Source organism: Myotis lucifugus, unplaced genomic scaffold, assembly GCF_000147115.1.
Source record: "Myotis lucifugus unplaced genomic scaffold, Myoluc2.0 scaffold_331, whole genome shotgun sequence".
NCBI lineage: Eukaryota > Metazoa > Chordata > Mammalia > Chiroptera > Vespertilionidae > Myotis > Myotis lucifugus.
In genome coordinates, this window is record NW_005871379.1 from 571109 (window position 1) to 590473 (window position 19365).

Sequence of the window (19365 nt, forward strand, 5' to 3'; positions counted from 1 at the left end):
ATTGGACCCCCAACTTGGTAAAGAGAAGCACTTTCTTACCGGACCCTAGGATCATGTATCCAGTTGTATGCTGATTCTCTGCTGTCAGAGAGGCCACATCCATCACCTCCCTGTGGCTTCTGGTCTGATGAATTCTATATTCCCGAGAATTTCATCCCACCAAAGCCTCCGATAAAGGCTTAGCAGTCTCTCTTAACACTCCATGGACACTATTCTGTTTTCCATATTTAGCCTGTTTAAGCTAAACCAGGGGGTGTTACACTTGCTTTTTTGAGCTGCCTTGCATGAAACCTGCAATCTGACTCCTCTTATTAAAACCTGCTGTTGATTGTAAGCCTGCTTCTGAATCTGTGCATCTCTCAGCCTCTTATTCTGGAAGCTCCTGAGATGTTCTCATCACCTGCAGGAGCCCAACTTTACTTCTCAAGAATACCTGACATCAGCAGTAATTCTTAACTTTCCCTTTGTCATGAAAGTCTCTAATTGCAGAGTCCCGTCTGTGGGCATCTAAAATGCACTTAAGACAAATATTCAAAATCAAACACATTTCTAGTGACCTGCTCTGAGGCACAACCTTGTATTCCCCCGACACCCCACCCTCTTTTAAAGTGAAACATGTCTCTCCTCTGCTTCTCTAAGGAGAACTTTTCCTTCAACAAGATGGCTCCTCGCCCCACCCTTACTCTGGATGGAGCTGAGTAAGTTACCTGACTGATGAGCTGGGGGAAGAGCTGGGCATAAATAACTCAGCCTCTTGTTTGCCCCTTCTGGAGAGCCAGCTCCCTGCTTACGGTTCAAGGAGCAAGTCTGTCCAATGCTGGGGTTCAGATTAGGAAGCCCACTGTCACTGCACACCTGAGCCATATCCTCCTACTCTTCTCTCTTGTCTCTCAGTGGTTCAGAACTCAGGTGGGAGAAGAGGGATCAATTTATTAGCCCCTCAATCCATTTTAGCACAAGACAGAGACCAGCTACTTATGGGACACGCTCCTTACCCAGTGAGATGATGCTCTGATAGTTCTCCAGCATTACCTCCTTGTAGAGGTCCCTCTGACGAGGGGTCAGATGCCTCCACTCTTCATCTGTGAAAATCACGGCCACATCCATGAATGTCACTGATTCCTGGAAACACAATCACATTCTCCCTTACTCATAACCCTTCATTTTACATGGACCAGATAAAACTTCATAAAGACAGCCCTGGAGGTTGTGAAGGTGGGGAAGGAAATGGTTCTGACAAAATAGGGCTTTGCCGCACTTGGGGAAAGTAGCATCGTTCCCCCTGGTCGTAATCCCACACCACCAAAGTCACAGCTGAGCTCTGAGTATGGAGGTTGTTTTTGAGACTTACAGAAAACTTGCAAGAAAGAAACAAAGAATTCCCATGGACCCTTCACCCAGCTTACCCAAATGTTAGTATCTTCCATATTTGCTTTCTCTTCCTGTCTCTCTGGAGAATATACTCCTATATTCTTCCTGAACTACTTAAGAGTAACTTGCAAACACGATGTCCCTTTACTCATTAATATCTTAGTATATATATTTTGTAAAAACAAGGTACTCTCTTGTATAATCACAGTATAATTATAAAAATCAACAAAATAGCATTGACATTTTACTATTATCTAGTCTACGACTTTATTCAAATTCCACCCATGGTCTTTTTTTTTTTTAAATATGTTTTATTGATTTTCTACAGAGAGGAAGGGAGAGGGATAAAGAGTTAGAAACATCGATGAGAGAGAAACATCGATCAGCCGCCTCCTGCACGCCCCCCACTGGGGATGTGCCCGCAACCAAGGTACATGCCCTTGACCAGAATCGAACCTGGGACCCTTGAGTCCGCAGGCCGACGCTCTATCCACTGAGCCAAAACCGGTTCTGGCACTTTTTTTTTTTTTTAACATATCCTTAAAACATTGATGTTGACTAGATCATCTTTAGGATCCCTCTCATTTTACTCTAATGTTCTGTGATTCTGTTAGATTGCATGTTCACCCTACATCCTAAAACCCCAGATGAGTCTTTAGTGTGTCTGAAAAAGTTTTAAGTCAGAGCATGTAATTCAAGACCCTATGCCTTTGCGTGAGAAGAGGGCAAGCACATGACTGTGCCCACCACATGCTCCTCAGGACTCATGATCTCACTGAGGTGCTCTCATTCCCCAGCCTAACCCAGCACTCCCTGGACTCTTTGGGGCCTGCTTTTAGTCCATACAAAGAGAAGTCAGAACTAAACTGGCCCATTGTTCCCCCAATCGGACCCGTACAATCATTTTTTTAGGCAAAATCACTCAGAGTGAAGGCCACAGGGGCTGTATGTCTGACAACAGGCTAATGGGAGCACAGCACGCACTCAAGGCAAGAAAAGGTCACTGAGGGACACCACAGTCAAATGGGAAGGAAGCACTCCTTAAGGAATCCTTCTTCCACCTGGTGGGTCTGATAAAAAAAAAGCTCCAGGACAGAGAAAGAGAAGGGGTTACATTCTGGAGACAAAGCATTTCAAAAACAGAGAAGTCTACATCACCTGGCACATGGCAGTTGGAGCCACAGCAGCCGTTCCCTCCTGGGTGCTCTCCATTAGGAAAGGGCAGAGTCCTAAGGAAGTAAAGGTGTGGGATGAGAAAGAGTGTGAGAAAGACCATCTTGTTTGTAGTTTTCTGAGCCAGGAAGCAAGAAATCTCCATATACCAGTAAGTTATATATTCATCCTCAACTTAATACCCTACACAAAGGGAAGGGAAGTAAAGCAAGGCCAGGGGCAAGCCTCTCCTGCCCCAAAACCAGAGCAAAAGGCATGGATATTGCTATTTAGGACACAATATGGTGCTTGTTTTACCATAATCCTAGAGGCAGAGTTTTGCTCCTGTGTGTGAAAAACAGATTAAGGCTCATACTGTACTTATAAAGTCACATTCAATATTGCTCGGAATGGTGCCTGGCTGGTATGGCTCAGTGATTGAGTGTCCACCTATGAACCAGGAGGTCATGGTTTGATTCCCAGTCGGGCACATGCCAGGGTTGCGGGTGATATTCCCAGTAGGGGGCATGCACAAGGCAGCCTATCAATGATTCTCTCATCATTGATGTTTCTATCTCTCTCTCCCTCTCCCTTCCTCTCTGAAATCAATAAAAATATTATATATATAAATTTCCCTGAATGGTTACTGGATAAAATGCATAAGAAATTTTATAAATGACTACATGGATAACATATGTCAAGTAAATACCCTAAGCCTCTTCAAGGGAAAAATACCCTATTTATAACCCTGAGCTCAAGGATGTGGGCAGCCACGTTGAGCAGGCCATAGGTGGGCTACGCACAGGCTGACTAGCAGACTGAAATGTGATCTGACTTCCTTCCTCATGAATGTAAACTAAGAAATGTCAGGACAAGTGGGTGCTGAACTGAAAGGATGTGATGGACAGAAGTAGCTATGAGGATTAGGGGAGCCTAAGTTATCAAGAAGCAGAATCCACGAGTGCGTTGGAGGCAGGACTAGACAGAGTCAGGGGGAAGAGCTGCTCAGTCACATTAGTGATAAAGCACTGAAGCAAAGACCCAAGAATTCCTAGCCCCGAAGTACCACCCCTGGGCTCCAATTTGCATAGAGTCCAGCCTTATTTATTCTTGGATGTCCATACGACCCCAACCTCTTAGGCTTTGTGTGGACCCTTACCACTACTCTCTTTAGCTAGTATGTCTCAGTTTCTTATTAGAACAGTGAAACCAAACATTGCTGGGATTTAAGAGAGGGATGGGGAGAGAGTGTGGTCCTGCGAAGAAGGAGGAAGAGGTATGGTTTGCTGACTGCTCTCCTGTAGTCAAGGAAGTATGTTAACTGATCCTTATTTTTCATTCATCCAAACAACATGTATTCAGCCCTAACTATTGATAACAAGCCCCAAAACCATATGACACTTTCCTTGTCCTCTAAAAGCTTATAGCTTAGCACACAGGACAAACAAGTAACCAAAATAACATTTCACTGCAGAATGGCTAAGTGCTGTCAAGAGACACACAGCAAACTATGAGAGCACATCAGCCTAACCCAGATGGAAGGAGGGAGGAACAGAGCAGGTTTCTGGGCAGAAATGGGATCTAAGATGAGCTGTGATTTGTAGGAGAAGATTCTAGGCAGGAAAAACACCTGGTTTTCAAAAACAAGGAGGCAGGTCTTTACATGGAAAGGACTGACAGCTGTAACTACGTTAGAATGGCAGGTGTCTCTCCGCAAGCAGAGCTGTGGGAAAGGATGAGGATGGAGATGCAGGCAGCAGCCAGCTGGATCCAGGAGAGCTTTGTATGATCCCTTTTCTATACATCGCATGGGGATCACTGAAGGATTTAAGCATGGAGTGTCATCATTAGATTTTAGAAAGATCATTGCAATTTGTATCAAGAGCCTGGAAATATACATAGTCTTTGATCCAGCAATTCTTCCCCAGTTTATCCTAAGGAAATAAGAATATATGCAAAGTTTTGTCTTAACCACCATTTATTGATTGCTATGTGTGGAAACCTTCTAAGCATTTAATCCTTACAATAATACAGAAAAAATTTGAAATATCCTAAATTTCTAAGTAGGAAATTTGATTAATTTATGATCCAGCTCATCTATACAATGGAACACCATATTAATAACTAGCATTTTTTTAGCATTTGCATTTGCTACTGACCAGGTACTGTGCCATCTTTTAATGAAAATAAGTCATTATAGGACAGAGGTTAAAACTGCTAGACAGACCTGGGTTCAAATTTTACCTCGGCCTTTTACAAAGCCTAAATTTCCTAAACCACAACACAGTACCTACCTTACTGATTTATGAGGATGGAATGGAACTATCATCATAAGGAGTATTTAGTACAGTGCCATTCCTGGATCTCAGTGTTTCTGGAGAAAACACTCTTCAAATTCTTATTCTCTATCTTCAAATGAGCCCTTGCCGCCTTAACCTGTTTGGCTCAGTGGATAGAGGGTCGGCCTGTGTACTCAAGGGTCCTGGGTTCGATTCTGGTCAAGGGCATGTGCCTTGGTTGCGGGCACATCCCCAGTGGGGAGTGTGCAGGAGGCAGCTGATTGATGTTTCTCTCTCATCGATGTTTCTAACTCTCTATCCCTCTCCCTTCCTCTCTGTAAAAAATCAATAAAATATATTTTTAAAAAAATGAACCCTTGCCTAAAAGCTTTTACTGTTCCTGTCCTAGCTCCATAGCTACTCCAAACCTTCAATTTTAGCGGAACACTATACTGAGCTTTTACTATACTGAGCTTCACAAAAGCAAGTTCCAAGGGAGGCAGAACCATGAGGTAGAAAGCAACCACAGACCTGGAATTATTGATTACTTATGCTTACTTCATGGAGTAGTTGTAAATAGTGAGACAATTAATGTAAAGCATTTATCTTACAGCTTGTTCAATTAATGAAAGCTCCTTTCCTTTCTACTGCCCAATACAAACCCATTCATCCTACCATTCAATGAATATTATGCACTAGGCAGAAGGAAAGCGAGGTCAACAAAACAGAAATGTCTGTCTCTAGGACTTTGCCTTAGTATCTCACAACTGTGTCCTATGTTCTTTTTCACTATTGTTCTTGCGCAGAATCAGCTCCCTGCATTGCCCAGTTTTTCTTTCTCCAACATCTCTCATCTCTCCAGTACCTTCTTCCCATATGTTCAAACACATACAGTCCTCCTCTATCTGAAACGATCTTCACTGAATCCCATGGCCTCCCTCTAGCAAAATAGTTCTCATTTAGGTTTTCCTTTCATGACCAAACTTCTTGGATGAGTAACATATACCTATCTACTACACATCACCACCACCTGTTCTTCTTCTTCTTTTCTTTTTTTTTGGGGGGGGGGTGGTAATCCTCACCAGAGGATTTTTCCCCCCCATATATTTTTCTTAGAGTGGAAGGGAGAGAAGGGGAAAGAGAAGTAGAGGGAGAAAAGGGAGAGACACATCTATTGATTGCCTCCCGCACGTGCCCCGACTGGGGTCTGGGATTGAATCTGCAACCCAGGTATGTGCCCTTGACTGGAAATTGAACCTGAGGCCCTTCGGTGCACAGGATGACACTGTAACTACTTAGCCACATCGGCCAGGGCACTTATTCTTCTTGAATCCTTATTCTGCTCCTGCCACCCTTCACACACCTGAAACTGCATGCTTGAAAATTAACAATGCCTTCCTGAGCTCTAATTCCAATCATCCTTTTCTCCTTATCTATTTCTCTGCAGCTTTTGATTGTTTTGACAAGTTTCTTCTTCTCTAAGTTGCTGTAGCTGCTCTGATACTGCACTAGCTTGACTTTCTTCATCCCACTAACACTGCATCTTTCTGTAACTCTTTTTCCCAATCTTGCCCTGGGAACACGGGTGCTTCGCAAGGCTGTCTTTATACAATGTTCTTCTTGCTAACCCTCAGAAAATCCATTCACACCTGGCACTCCATTTTCCACTCTCAGAGGTGGTCCCAGTGTAGTCCCAACACCTCTTCCAAACTCACCCTGCATTTCCAAACGATTTAGGCGTTCTGCCAGGACCTCCAAGCAATCTTCCCCTCTGCAACTCCCTACCTCAACTTCTCTCCGTTTCACATTTCCATCAGATGTTCTAGCTCCTTCCAGGTGCCCCACATTCAAGTTCTTTTTTAAAAAAATATAGTTTATTATTTTTTTACAGAGAGGAAGGGAGAGGAATAGAGAGTTAGAAACATCGACGAGAGAGAAACATCGATCAGCTGCCTCCTGCACGCTCCCTACTGGGGATGTGCCCGAAACCAAAGTACATGCCCTTGACTGGAATCAAACCTGGGACCCTTGAGTCCACAGGCTGACGCTCTATCCACTGAGCCAAACCAGTTAGGGCCACATTCAAGTTCTTACCGAACTCTTCCTAAATCTTTCTTCCTAAGTCTAGTCACCAGGTTCTCTGATTCTTCTTTTGCTGTGTCATTTGTATTCTTCCTACCACTGACATCATAATTGGGGTCCATAACAGCTTGCTACAAGATGACTACCACTAACCATTCCTAACTGGCTCCCTGCCACTAGTCCCTTCCTCTCTCTAGTTCTGATGTGACCTCTAGAACTGTCCCAAAATAGTTTATTCCTGTCAGTCCCTGGATCAGACCCATACAATCACCTTGCCCATATGTCTTGTCCTGATCCTCTATGCGACCTCCTCCACGAAGCCGCTCCTCACCTGGATCACTCGGAGGTCAAGGTAGGGACTAAATCATCAATCTGAGATGGTTTCTGGGAAAGAAGGACTGAAGTGGGCCGCACCCTACGTGTGTCAGCTCCACCCACCTTTAGTAAGCACCCATAATGGGAAGAAGGGGCGAGAGGAGTTGAGTATTTTATGTTATGACTTTGTGGTCCAGTACCTGTAACTTTTTGCAATTTGGTCTCTGGCTCTGCTTGAGTGACTAAGTAGCTCTGCAGTATGAACTCTGACTCTGTCTACCTGACAAACCGCACTCCCTGTATTGTCTGTTTAATCGCTACCTGTTTGACAAGTTTGTTTCATGAGCTCCAAGGGAAACTGAGGCAATGGTCCTAGTCTTGTGACAACCCTGCTGTCCATGTCTCATGACCACAAGCGTTGACCATATCTCCTACCTCTACCTGCTGACCATGGATTAACAGAAACTAGAAAGACCGGTTGCACTCATCAACCAGAAAATGTATAGTGTACACTTATGGCTTTGCTCCCCGTGGCAACCAATCCCTTAACGGTCAGCTTCTTGCGGTTTTTCCGCCTTTAAAAACTCTGCCCCACCTCCCCTGCGGTTCATCCTGGAGGCCGGCTCCCTGGTCTGCAAACCACTGCTGAGCAAAACTGTCTTCGGTCTCTCAAACAGGCCTCCTGAAGTTTTCGTTGACAGACGACTCCCGCCTTCCAACCTGAAAGTTGGCAGGTGACAGACGTACAGTGTATAGTGTATCCGTGTGTATCTGAGAGAACACGAACACGAACACACACACGCACACGCAGGCTCCGCCGTGTCCCCCAATTCTACTCCCACACCAGCGCCCCCAGGGTCTCAGTGTGCCCTCCTCACGCCGGGGCGCTCACTCCGCATCAGTCGCGTCTCTACAGCCCTCACCTCCGGGACTCGGCGCTCAGCACCCAGGAAAACGGCGCTTCATCAGGTCGGGAAGGCAGAGTCTGCGCAAAGGGCTCTAACGCCTGCGCGCACAATCAGAGCTCGGCCTTCGCTCGGACTGCATTTCCCAGAAGTCTCCGCGGCCGGCGCGCTCCAGTAGGACGTATGAAACATGCGTCGGCCTGCGCCTCTGAAAGGATTGGCGACCCTGAGGCGTGACTGCGGTGGCCGCAGTGAGAGGCAGCGGGTGTGGCTGCCGAGGCTGTGGTCACCCTGGCAGTGCTGACCGCGCGTGGTGGCGCATCCCTCCAGTCCTCCTGTGGGGAATGTGTCTTTCCTCTGGTTTTCACCGCCCGGGACATGAGTCTTCTGGCGCTCGGAAGGGGCTTGTTTCTGCTTCAGCTTGTCCGCGGTCAGGAATTTGGTTCTGAGATGAGCCAGAGAGACGCAGAATTTAGTTCCGAGGACGGGGCTGGGCCTGAGGCAGCGTATGTGCACATTCTTGCGCGGAAGAGAAGAGCCGAGGACATAGTGTATTTAACCGGGGAGCTGCCCGACTGGCCAATAGCTGCTGGCACACCATCCTGCCTTCCTCGGTGCCGCTGGAAAGGGCCCTGGGGGAGGCATCGCAGGGATTCTCAACCTTTGCTGCACGGGAATTGATAGGGAGCGTACATTCTGATAGAACACCTGAATTAATCTGAAAAGTAATCCTATTATTTTAAATCTTAGGACACATATATACATATGTGTGAATAGGAGGTTAAGTTTCTCACGTGAATAGGGAGTTAGGTTTTTCTTAAGTTTCCCTTTCAAGGCCTGTGTGAAGCGATTGAGGAGGTGACTCAAGTGTGAATCCAGCAAGCAGAACCGATAAGCAGGGTCAGACTGACCAACCAGGAGTCAAAACATCATCTCATCAACATCCTCTCACCGCCTGATGACTAAAGACAATAGCTGACAACTGCGGACCTCCAGGGCTGCCTCACCCTAGCCCCTTCCCCTTTATAATCCTGCACCTGCTGGAAGACAGGATTTGATGCTTGTAAGCACCCTGTCTTCTTGGTTGGCTAGCCTTCTGGATAAACCATAACATGATTCAGCCCTGCCTTTGTTGGACACAGCGACAGGCAGCCAGAGCCCAACAGGGGGTTTCCTGGTAACAGAATCACCTGAAGAGCTGTAGAGATATATGTTTGGGGCCCACTCTGAGGAGTGAGAGTTTTAAAAGATCTCCAGGTGATTTTAATGAGCAGCTAAAACTAAGAACCACTGAGCTAGAGCTTCAGGGAAAACTGATGGTCACATAAAGAATATGATAAAATCCTATTTCAGGAACAAGTCTCCCCTTTTAAACAAACTAATAAACTACCATAGGTAAGGCATTGTCACACCCTTTGTGACCACTGTTTTGTTCTGTACCTTTAGTTTTGCTTTTTCCCGAATGTCATATAAACAGGATTATACATTATGTGACCTTTAGACTCTAAAGGCTAGGAAGTATGGAGACACGTCTGAGGTATGGTAAGCAAGCTCCTTTGAAATAGGGGTTCTTGTCAGAAACAGCAGGAGGTGAGGACAGACTGAAGAGGGCATTAAACACAAAACTGAGGGGTGAAAATTTATCCTGTAGGCAGTATGAAGACTTTCAGCGGCACAGGTAGGTGCACAAGAATGGTTAATGCAGCAGATATACACTAGAGCCGTGGTCAGCAAACTGCGGCTCGTGAGCCACATACAGCTCTTTGGCCCCTTGAGTGTGGCTCTTCCTAAGCCTTAGGAGTACCCTAATTAAGTTAATAACAATGTACCTACCTATGTAGTTTAAGTTTAAAAAATTTGGCTCTCAAAAGAAATTTCAATCGTTGTACTGTTGATATTTCGCTCTGTTGACTAATGAGTTTGCCGACCACTACACTAGAGGAAGGGACCAATTTTAAGCTGAGACTAGCAACAAAGTTGTTGCAGGCATCCAGGTATATAAAGTGACTTGGGTGGGGGTAACAGAAGGGCACTGGGGAAAAGATGAGATAGAGCAAATTAAGCTCATGTAAAATATGGGCTATTTCTGCTCCTGTGAACCTTGGCTATCTGGGAATACACATGATTTTTAGCCTTCTAGACTGGCATCCTGATCTCAGCTGTCCAGGTGGCTCCTGTGCATCCCACCTGCCTGCTCCCCTCTGCCTTGGCCAAACTCTTGGACCCCTAGATCCTGCTTGTCTGCATGGATCCACTTTAAACTGGTTCCCTGAATTCGGGGCTCAGTCTTCTCATCTGGAGTTTAAATGTCTGAGGACTGTCCTAGTACAAGCTAACTCTTTTTAGTCAAGATGACTCTGATCTATGGTAGCTCCTGTTCTCAACCTAAATTGCAGAGGCAACATGATATGAACCTGAGGGCCAGTAAACTTAGGGTAACTATTACCATGGAGTTTAGCAGCCATTTCTGCACAAACTACATGCAAACCACTTCAGGAAGAAGCATGCACTGAATGGCCTCCTGCACTGTTTCTGCCATCTCTCATAAAGGAGTCCTGGAATCTTATTTCAACCAGTAGGACGGAGGCTTTCCCTATCCAGTTGGAGCTGCATAGCTCCAACCAACATCTGTTCTGATCAATCATGTCAGTGCCTTTTGGACCAATCAAACTGAGAGGATTTGGATTTACATGGGAACAGACCAATCAGGGACCAGGGGTGGAACCTTCTGCCTCTATAACCCAGCTCCTCTTGGGCTCTAGGCAGGCCCTTGTCCTTTCCACCAAAGAGAGATGATTGTGTTTCCCTGGCTGAGCTGAACCATGGAGATGCTCACTAGAGCAGAGCAGACCATCGAGGAGCAGAGCAGAGCTGTCTAGCTGGTGAGGGGCCTGGCCCCAGGGCTGGCTCACAGCTATGCTGCATCACATTTGAGCTGTTTTTTTTTTGTTTGTTTGTTTGTTTTCTCTTCTTCACCACACCCCAAAATGAGGATTCCTGTTAGGACTGAATTGGTGCCCACGTCCAACCTTGATAATATGATCTACTTTCAAGGTTACTTTCTACCTCCTATGGAAACCTCCTACCATTATCAGTTGATCAAAGCAGTGGTAGGTCAGCCTGGATTTAAAGGAGGTCACACGAACTCAACTAGGCAAAGGAATGACATGCAAGCACATGAAGAGAAGGACGTGATGGGGGGCCATCTTCACAGGCACCCTACCATACACGAATTATTTAATGAGTCAGCAGTTCTCCCTCCCCAATCAATCCGTGTGCCAGTTCCCCAAACCCCTGCTAATACTGAGCGTGATCAACCTCTTTGCTTTAAATGGGCCAATTTGATGTTAAAAATCTAGTTAAATGGGCCGCATCATAAAAGAGGCAGGAGTGAAACCAGTTGTTTAGTTCAGCAAAGCAGAAAATAGTAGTAGATGAAGCAACCATCGATTTTGATAATCTTGGGCTCTAGCTTGTTACTAGTTTTGCTTTTCTGTATTTGAAATATTTACACTAACTTTGAAAATCGGAGGTTTGTCTGAGCAGGATTCCTAGCTTCCTACAAGACGTCCGTGTATTTAAAACTGTGAATAAAAACTGTAGCCCAGACTTGGTACACAGTGTGTGGCCAAACCTGAGAATCAGAACAAAGCGAATGGACTCCAGAGCGCGACTGGAGGGGGTATGAACGACTGGCGCCATAGCCCTCGTCTGCCTTACCGCGTGGACCTCCACTCAGACCCGTTCCCTGACGCCTGTGTGTCGCTCACCCAGATGCTAAGTCCCCAGGCCCAGCGCGTGCGGACGGGAGAAGGAGGTCAAAGGCCCGCGTCCGTCGCCTCGGAAACCGCCCCCGCCACCTCTCGCGAGAGAACGCTGAGCGAGCCCTAGCCCCGCCCTCCATCCTCGGGGACCAGCCCAAACCCCGCCCTCGGGTCCTCACCTGAGGACCCTGCGAGGCTGTCCGCAGCCGCGCCGGACTCGTTTCTTTCGGTGCCGGTCCGGACAGTTTCCCAGCCCGGGCTGCGCTGCGGCGCTGCCATCTGGCCTCGGGGATTGAGGCCCGGGGAGCAGAGGGCGGCTCTGCGACCCGCTGCAGTCTGGCGGGCGGTGGGGAGGGCTGCCTGGACGAAGCGCTGCGGGGGCTCCAGCATGGCGGCGGCGGTGCGCGCAGCGGGCTGCCTCCCTGCGCTGTGCCGCGTGCCCGCAGGTGAGAGCAGGGACACGGAGTGGGGGCCTTGGGCGGAGCGGGGACTACGGGCAGGGAGGGGGCCGGGAGCTCGTCTGGGCGAAGAGGAGCGTGGAGCCGCGCGCGGACCCTGGGCCCCTCACGCCGGCTCCCCACCCAGATGGGCTGTGTGACCTTGCGCGCGCCCGCGACCTCTCTGGGTTCCAGGGTCGGTCTGTAGCGCGAGGGTCCAGGGCTCCTTCCAGTTCTCCAGATGGTTCTGTCCCGTGTGCTGGGCAGAGCGGGGCCCGGAATCGCAAGCAAGTGTCGCCGTCCTGGTTCGAGGTGGAGGGCGGCCAGCAGAGCTTAAGGGAGAGAGGCTGTCCTACAGCTTGAGTCGCGTGGGTGTCCGACTGTTAGATCCCGGGCTGGCAGTACCATTATTTAAAAGAGGGCTGTTAGCTGCCGTCATCTAGTTCCAGCAGCCCCTGAAGGTTATTTCTCTACATTCTTGACAACGTTTGTCGTCAGTCCTTTTCATTATAGTCATCTTCGCGAGAGTGAAGTGGTATCTGTGATTTTGATTTGCATTTTTTATGGCTAATGAGCAGATTTTCTCATTGCTTATTGGCCATTTGTATATGGTGTTTTTGGAGACAGTCTTTTAAAATATTTTCCTATTTTTAAATTGGGCTGTCTTTTTTGAAATATATTTTCATTGTTTTCAAAGAGGAAGGGAGAGGGAGATAGAAGAAACATCAATGATGGGAATCAGTGATCAGCTGCCTCCTGCACGCCCCCTGCTGGGGATCCCGAGCCGCACCCCCAGCATGTGCCCTTGACCGGAATCCAACCCGGACCCCTCAGTCCGCAGGCCAGCTCTCCAGCCAGGGCTTGTCTTGGTTCTTTTATTCTATAGGTATTGATATTAATGTGAATATGGGCTTGACTGTTTTTAAAGTGCTTTTTCATGGAAAAATGTATCTTATTTATTTATTTATTTATTTATTTACTTACTTACTTACTTACTTACTTTACAGGTCTCTTATGGTCCAGGCAGCTTTACCCACACACCATTCCAACAGCTTCCACTTTGGCATTGAAGACTGTTCCCAGTAATGGTGAGATTTGTTTATTTAACTACCTTCTCTTAGATCTAATGCTAGAGTACTTTGTGTGGTTTTTAGAAATGTAAATGAACAAAGCATGTTCTTTGTAATGGAATGCATAGGGTCTAAAGCAGTGGTTCTCAACCTTCCTAATGCCGCGACCCTTTAATAATACAGTTCCTCATGTTGTGGTGACCCCCAACCATAAAATTATTTTTGTTGCTACTTCATAACTGTAATTTTGCTACTGTTATGAATCGTAATGTAAATATCTGATATGCACTGCTCGATCCCCAGTAGGGGGTGTGTGTAGGAGGTGGCAGATCAGTGATTCCTTCTCATCATTGATGTTTCTATCTCTCTCTCTCTTTCCCTCTCCCTTACTCTCTGAAATCAATAAAAATAAAAAAAAGTTCGGGATTTTTATGACTTAATTTTATTAGGAACAATTAATTATTTGGTTCTGGCAATGTTTATTCACAGCCATGGAGCATCTAATTCAAAGTTTTTTCCCATCTACCTACAGGCCCTTTGTCATCTCCAGGAACCAGAAACAATTGTCATTTCAGCAGCTTGACCTGTGCGCTACAGACACAATGCTGGATTTCTTCTCCCAGCAACTTGATGGGCCAACCGTATAGATCCTATAGTTTCTTCACTAAATGTATGTAGACTGGCTGCAAACTTCCCTTTTCATGAAACAGGAAAATTAAAGATGCTTTTATATCTTAATTTTTCTTTATTTTCTACTTCCTTAAGTGAATTTTCACTTTAGTGATTAGTATGTGATATACTATTAAAATAAAAATGTTCCTTCATGTGCCTTGTAATATTATCTGACATGCTACCAGTCATATTTGTATTATACTTTGGGAACCACTAGTTTACTTTAATGCCCTTCTTTGGGGCCCCTGAGGCTGCTTTAGATTCACACCAAGAAATATACTCGGAGTCTGTTTCCAGTTGTGCTTTAGTTGAGGTAGGATATCTAATCAGGAAAAGTTTATTTATTTTAAGTAGATATTTTGTTGACACGACTCCTACTTGTGATAGAATTTGAAAGAGTTCAATCTGAACTGATATAAATGGAGATTGAAATTACAACTCATCATTAGGCACATTTTTTAAAAACTAGAATTATAAAGCCAGTTTATTTTAAACTATTGGTAAATACAGAATCAAAAAAGAAAAGCACCTATAACCCTACTGCCTGAAATCCTGGTTTTGCCATCTTTTCATGCAGCGATATATTCTACATTTCCACGTTAGTTCACAGACTCTTCTCGTGCAGTGTTATGACAGCTGAATATTGCACTGTGTGGCTGTAGTTCACTGTAATGTGGAGGTCTCCTATAACTAGGTCATTGTGTAGCAATGCAGGAAAGAGGACTTGGTGGTAGGGACATAAGTTGCATAGGCTTTGTTGTATCTGCAGATTAGGTGCAGAGAGAAAAGAGAGGTGGATGGAGTTGGAGTCTCTTAGCGCCCCTATCCCCAAGTGTTTCTAAGAGTTGACTTTGTGCTTAGGGACTATATCAGACTCAAAGGCCTTGGGAATTTTTTTAAATAGTTTTTGCCTTGCTCTAAAAGGTCTTTTCTCCAACTCCTCTTATTCTAGAGGTGCCTTTTGTCCTCGTAGGCCCTGTCCCTGCACTGCTGTCCCACCAGCCTCAGACTCTGCATTAGCCTGTGTTCTCAGTTATGGGACTCTGTACCCTTATGAGTTTATTGGCTCCCAAGTCATATTGAGATTAGCTTCAAGGGGGTGTTCTCAGTTGAAATTAGCATGGGGCTAATTTTTTTGCTGTTTCTTTGACAGAAAGGGTTGAAATAATAGTAAATCTATTCTAAATAGCAATTTAGGTTAATTAGAATCTTAGGCCAGTTAAAATAGTAAAATCTCTGTCAAAACAATTCAACTTGTAGCTGTTAAAAAATTTTTGTGAATAATACTAAGAATATGAGATAAGGCTCATAATGTAATAAATACAAAAATACAAATGTTATAATTCCAACTTTGTCTAAAACAAAAATATGTATACACTTAAGTATGCATATATGAATTATAAAAATAGAAAATACATTCTGATCTAACAGTGGTGATGGGATTCTGAATATTTTTTATATTCTTCATAGTGCCTATATTTTCCAGATTTAAAAAAATAACCATTTCTGTTATAATCTTAAAAAGAGTTTAAAACCATTTTTTAAAAGCATAATGCCATTCAAAAGTTGACATGTGACTTGTCTTTTTCAAATGTAGTTAGAAATTTTATTTTCCTCTTATGGAAAAAAGATGAACTAAATGCTTTAGTCTTTTTTTCCTTGTCTCAATATCAACTTTAGTCTTTTATTTCCTTGTCTCAATATCAAGTTTTTTTTCAAATAGAACCCCTTTTAGTCTTAATGAGTGATTTTCTTATTCTGCTTCTAAGTGATTAAAAACTCTGTAATTGATTTACCTGTTAATATGCCTCCTTTGGAAAGGCTCTCATTGTGAACTTCCAGGTTTGGATGGCATTTGTAGGCACCATAATTTTTAAGCAGTCAGGAAAGAAAATCAACTGTTTAGAGTTTAGTCTGAGGGGTTGGTTATTTTATTTTGAACCTGTGCTTCTTTCAAGTGAATCAGTATCATCCTAAAGTTTGAGCTCAACCTAAACCCTTTGCTCTGATCAGGGGTGAACACAGCACTATATGATGTGGAGTCTCACTTACTCTTTTGACCTTCAGTTAATGGAAATCAGCTGTACCAATATGTGTTTTTCAAAAAAAAACAGTATACTGTGCAGGTAAAAGCATTTAACAGTATTATAAATCCAAAACATTTTTCCCTTTCGTGTTATCTACCCTGAGGGTCAAGTTAAGGCTTTTCAGGAAGCAAGCAGGTAGAACTTTTAAATCCTAAGGGAGGATAAAAATACTTGTGTTGTAGATATTTTTAGTACATCAGGCAGGCAGCTATATGTAGTTTAGATTTTTGACTAGTACAACATTTGTGTGGCTATGATTCTTTATTAAATAAATTGATAACGGAACAGAACCTGTGGTTATAAAACCAATTGGTGATACTGTGAAAGGTTGGAAGTCCTTGGGAAGAGAGAATTTAAATCTAATTAATGATTTAGATTCTACACCAATAAAATTCAGAATTATTTTAGTATTATTCACAATTAAATTCTACACAAGTAAAATTCAGAAGTAAAGAATCTGCACATTGGCTTACCAGCACTCTGTATCAGACGCTGAGGGCTGACGACCTCCCCTGTCCTGGCTGCTGGCCCCCAGGGAAGGTCCCCAGGGAAGGCTCCGCCTGGGCCCCGGAGACACCCCTTGGTGGTTCTGGCAGCCAAATGGAGGATGCCTGCCATGCCTTACATTCTATTGGAGTCAGAAAAAAAAAAAGCAACAACAATAAACCTCCCGAGGGCAAGTAAATCTGATTAAATGAATTCAAGTTCAAAAAAAAAAAAAAAAAGAATCTGCACATTACACAAGCACAAAGGGGAAAATACTGATTGAAATGTATGGTAGGAAAAGATTTTGGGATCCTTGAAATTCACCAGTGGAAATCAGCAGTGTCAGGTCTATACGTAAAGTAAAAGAGAAGCGTGGTTTAGGAAGACACACACTCACATGCACATTTCAACTCTCAGACCCCTACTCACTCGTTCTTTCTGTGTATTGATTAGGTTTTAATCAGAGTTGAAGGTGAATTGGGGCATTTTATTTTGAAAGAGATGTTTAGGTCATTCACAGAAGAATAAAGCAAAACGTCCAACTGATTAAGACTTATGGGTTCAGATTGACACATCGGTTCTTGTTTAGGTTAAAAAGTCTGTATTTAAGAAGGAAAGTTATTGATTATCTCAGTGGTTTTAATGGAGGCAAGAGGACAGGGAAGAGATCTGTAAATAGTTGATAAAATGTCTGGAAAGCAAACTTGTTGGAAAGAGGGATCTAAATGTTGGCTGTCTTTTGTAGAGGAAGGCCATATTTGAAAGTAGTAGAATTGGTTCCTTTTGGGTTTTCCAAATGTAATTATGAGATATGTGCAAAGAATGGTTTAATTTTACTTTCATTTCTGCAATGGTGCAAGTGAAGTTGGCGTCTTCTGTTCTTTTCTATTCGATGGGAGACGATATATCATTGCTTAAAAATAAGATAAATAAATAAAATCCTCTCTCATTACAGTGACAGCAGATGAGCTGTGGAAAGGTGCTTTAGCAGAAACTGGTGCTGGAGCAAGAAAAGGAAGAGGAAAGAGAACTAAGAGAAAGAGAAGGAAGGATTTGAACAGGGGTCAGATCATCGGTGAAGGTAAGCTTAAAAATATAGCTAATGTGCTTTTTAAGGTTCCCCGCCCCCCCAAATTTTATAGATATTTTTACAATCTAGAAGCATTTAAACATTTCTCTTGAAGGACATGAGGATCTGCTGCTCACCCCAGGAATCTGGGGGAGGAAAATTTTGTAGAAAGGGATTCATTCATTCCTTCCTTCCTTCCTTCCTTCCTTCCTTCCTTCACAAGCCTTCGGTATCAGTGTAGCATATGCTTTGACAGTTCCTGTCCTCAGCTTATGATTCAGGATAAAAGATGGAATAAATGGCGAGTTGGCAAACTCTCTCTGCAAAGGGCTAGATAGTAAATAGTTTCAGCTTTGTGAGCTGCATGGTCTCTGTTACAACCAGGGGCACAAAATAGTCATTGACAATACATAATCAAATTAGCATAGCTTGTTCCAATAAAACTTTATTTATAGAAACAAGTGGTGGGCTTGATTTGGCCCGTGGCCCTTAGGTTTACCTGGGAACACATGATTGTTTATTCTTGTGTTTTTTTTGAAGAATAAAAATAGTATGGTGTACTTGAATTGGCATTTCGTTGTGGTTGCTGATAAATTATTGTTGACTGGAGGCCCGGTGCATGAAAATTCATGCACTCGGTGGGCAGGGGGGGTCCTTCAGCCTGGCCTGCGCCCTTTCACAGTCTGGGACCCCTCAGGGGATGTCTGACTGATGGCTTAGGCCCCCTCCCCAGGAAATCAGGCCTAAGCTGGCAGTCAAACATCCCTCTGGCAGTCTGGGAGCCCTCAGGGGATATCCAACTAATGGTTTAGGCCCACTCTCCTGCAGGGAGTGGGTCTAAGCCATTAGTCGGACATCCTTAGCACTGCCACGGAGATAGGAGAGGCTCCTGCCATGCCCTTGCGCTGGCCAGCCATGAGCTGGCTTCTGGCTAAGCAGCACTCCCCTTGTGGAAGTGCACTGACCACCATGGGGCAGCTCTTGCATTGAGCATCTGCCTCCTGGTGGTCAGTGTGTGTCATCGCGACCAGTTGTTCCTGGTCATTCCGCCCTTAGGGTTAATTTGCATATTACCCTTTCATTATATAGGATAGTAATAGCCTTTCAGGCATGAAATAAACACATTCACTGTTCTAGTTACTGCATATCTACTTGGATATCTTTCTCTGCCTTACCTTGAATTTTACTTACTTATTTATTTATTTATTTTTAAAAATATATTTTATACAGAGAGAAAGGAAGAGGGATAGAAAGTTAGAAACATCGATGAGAGAGAAGCATCGATCAGCTGCCTCCTGCACACCTCCTACTGGGGATGTGCCTGCAACCAAGGTACATGCCCTTGACCGGAATCGAACCCAGGACCCTTCAGTCCGCAGGCTGATGCTCTATCCACTGAGCCAAACCGGTCAGGGCTACTTATTTGTTTTTTAATTTAAAAATATTTTTGATTTCAGAGAGGAAGGGAGAGGGAAGAGAGAGTTACAAGCATCAATGATGAGAGAGAATCATTGATCAGCTGCCTCCTGCACATCCTCTGTTGGGATCGAGCCCGAAACCTGACATTGTGCCCTTGATCAGAATCGAATCCAGGACCCTTCAGTCTGCAGGCTGATGCTCTATCCACTGAGCCAATTGGCTAGGGCTGTATTTTATTTTTTTTTTAATTTAAAAAA

General features: G+C 44.4%; 2 protein-coding genes across 4 annotated transcripts in view; one reads left to right on the forward strand and one right to left on the reverse strand.

The window, feature by feature from the left end:
* Positions 1–12229, reverse strand: part of LOC102437740 (zinc finger protein 501) — a 49650-nt gene extending 37421 nt beyond the window's left edge. Inside the window, exons 1-3 of the mRNA XM_023764401.1 lie at positions 12048–12229; positions 2530–2600; positions 996–1122 (exon numbers count right to left, since the gene is read on the reverse strand). Coding sequence (XP_023620169.1) covers positions 996–1122; positions 2530–2600; positions 12048–12147 — 298 coding nt within the window. The 5' untranslated portion in view covers positions 12148–12229. The remainder of the gene's footprint in view (positions 1–995; positions 1123–2529; positions 2601–12047) is intronic.
* MRPS5 (mitochondrial ribosomal protein S5) overlaps positions 12091–19365 on the forward strand; it is a 27613-nt gene continuing 20338 nt past the window's right edge. For 2 of the 3 annotated variants that reach the window (XM_006100854.3, XM_014466261.2), the window contains exons 1-4: positions 12091–12314; positions 13313–13393; positions 13908–14045; positions 17576–17701. In XM_006100854.3, coding sequence (XP_006100916.1) covers positions 12257–12314; positions 13313–13393; positions 13908–14045; positions 17576–17701 — 403 coding nt within the window. In that variant the 5' untranslated portion in view covers positions 12091–12256. Of the gene's footprint in view, positions 12315–13053; positions 13192–13312; positions 13394–13907; positions 14046–17575; positions 17702–19365 lie in introns of those variants that run through there. The other variant, XM_023764402.1, reaches the window with a different exon arrangement.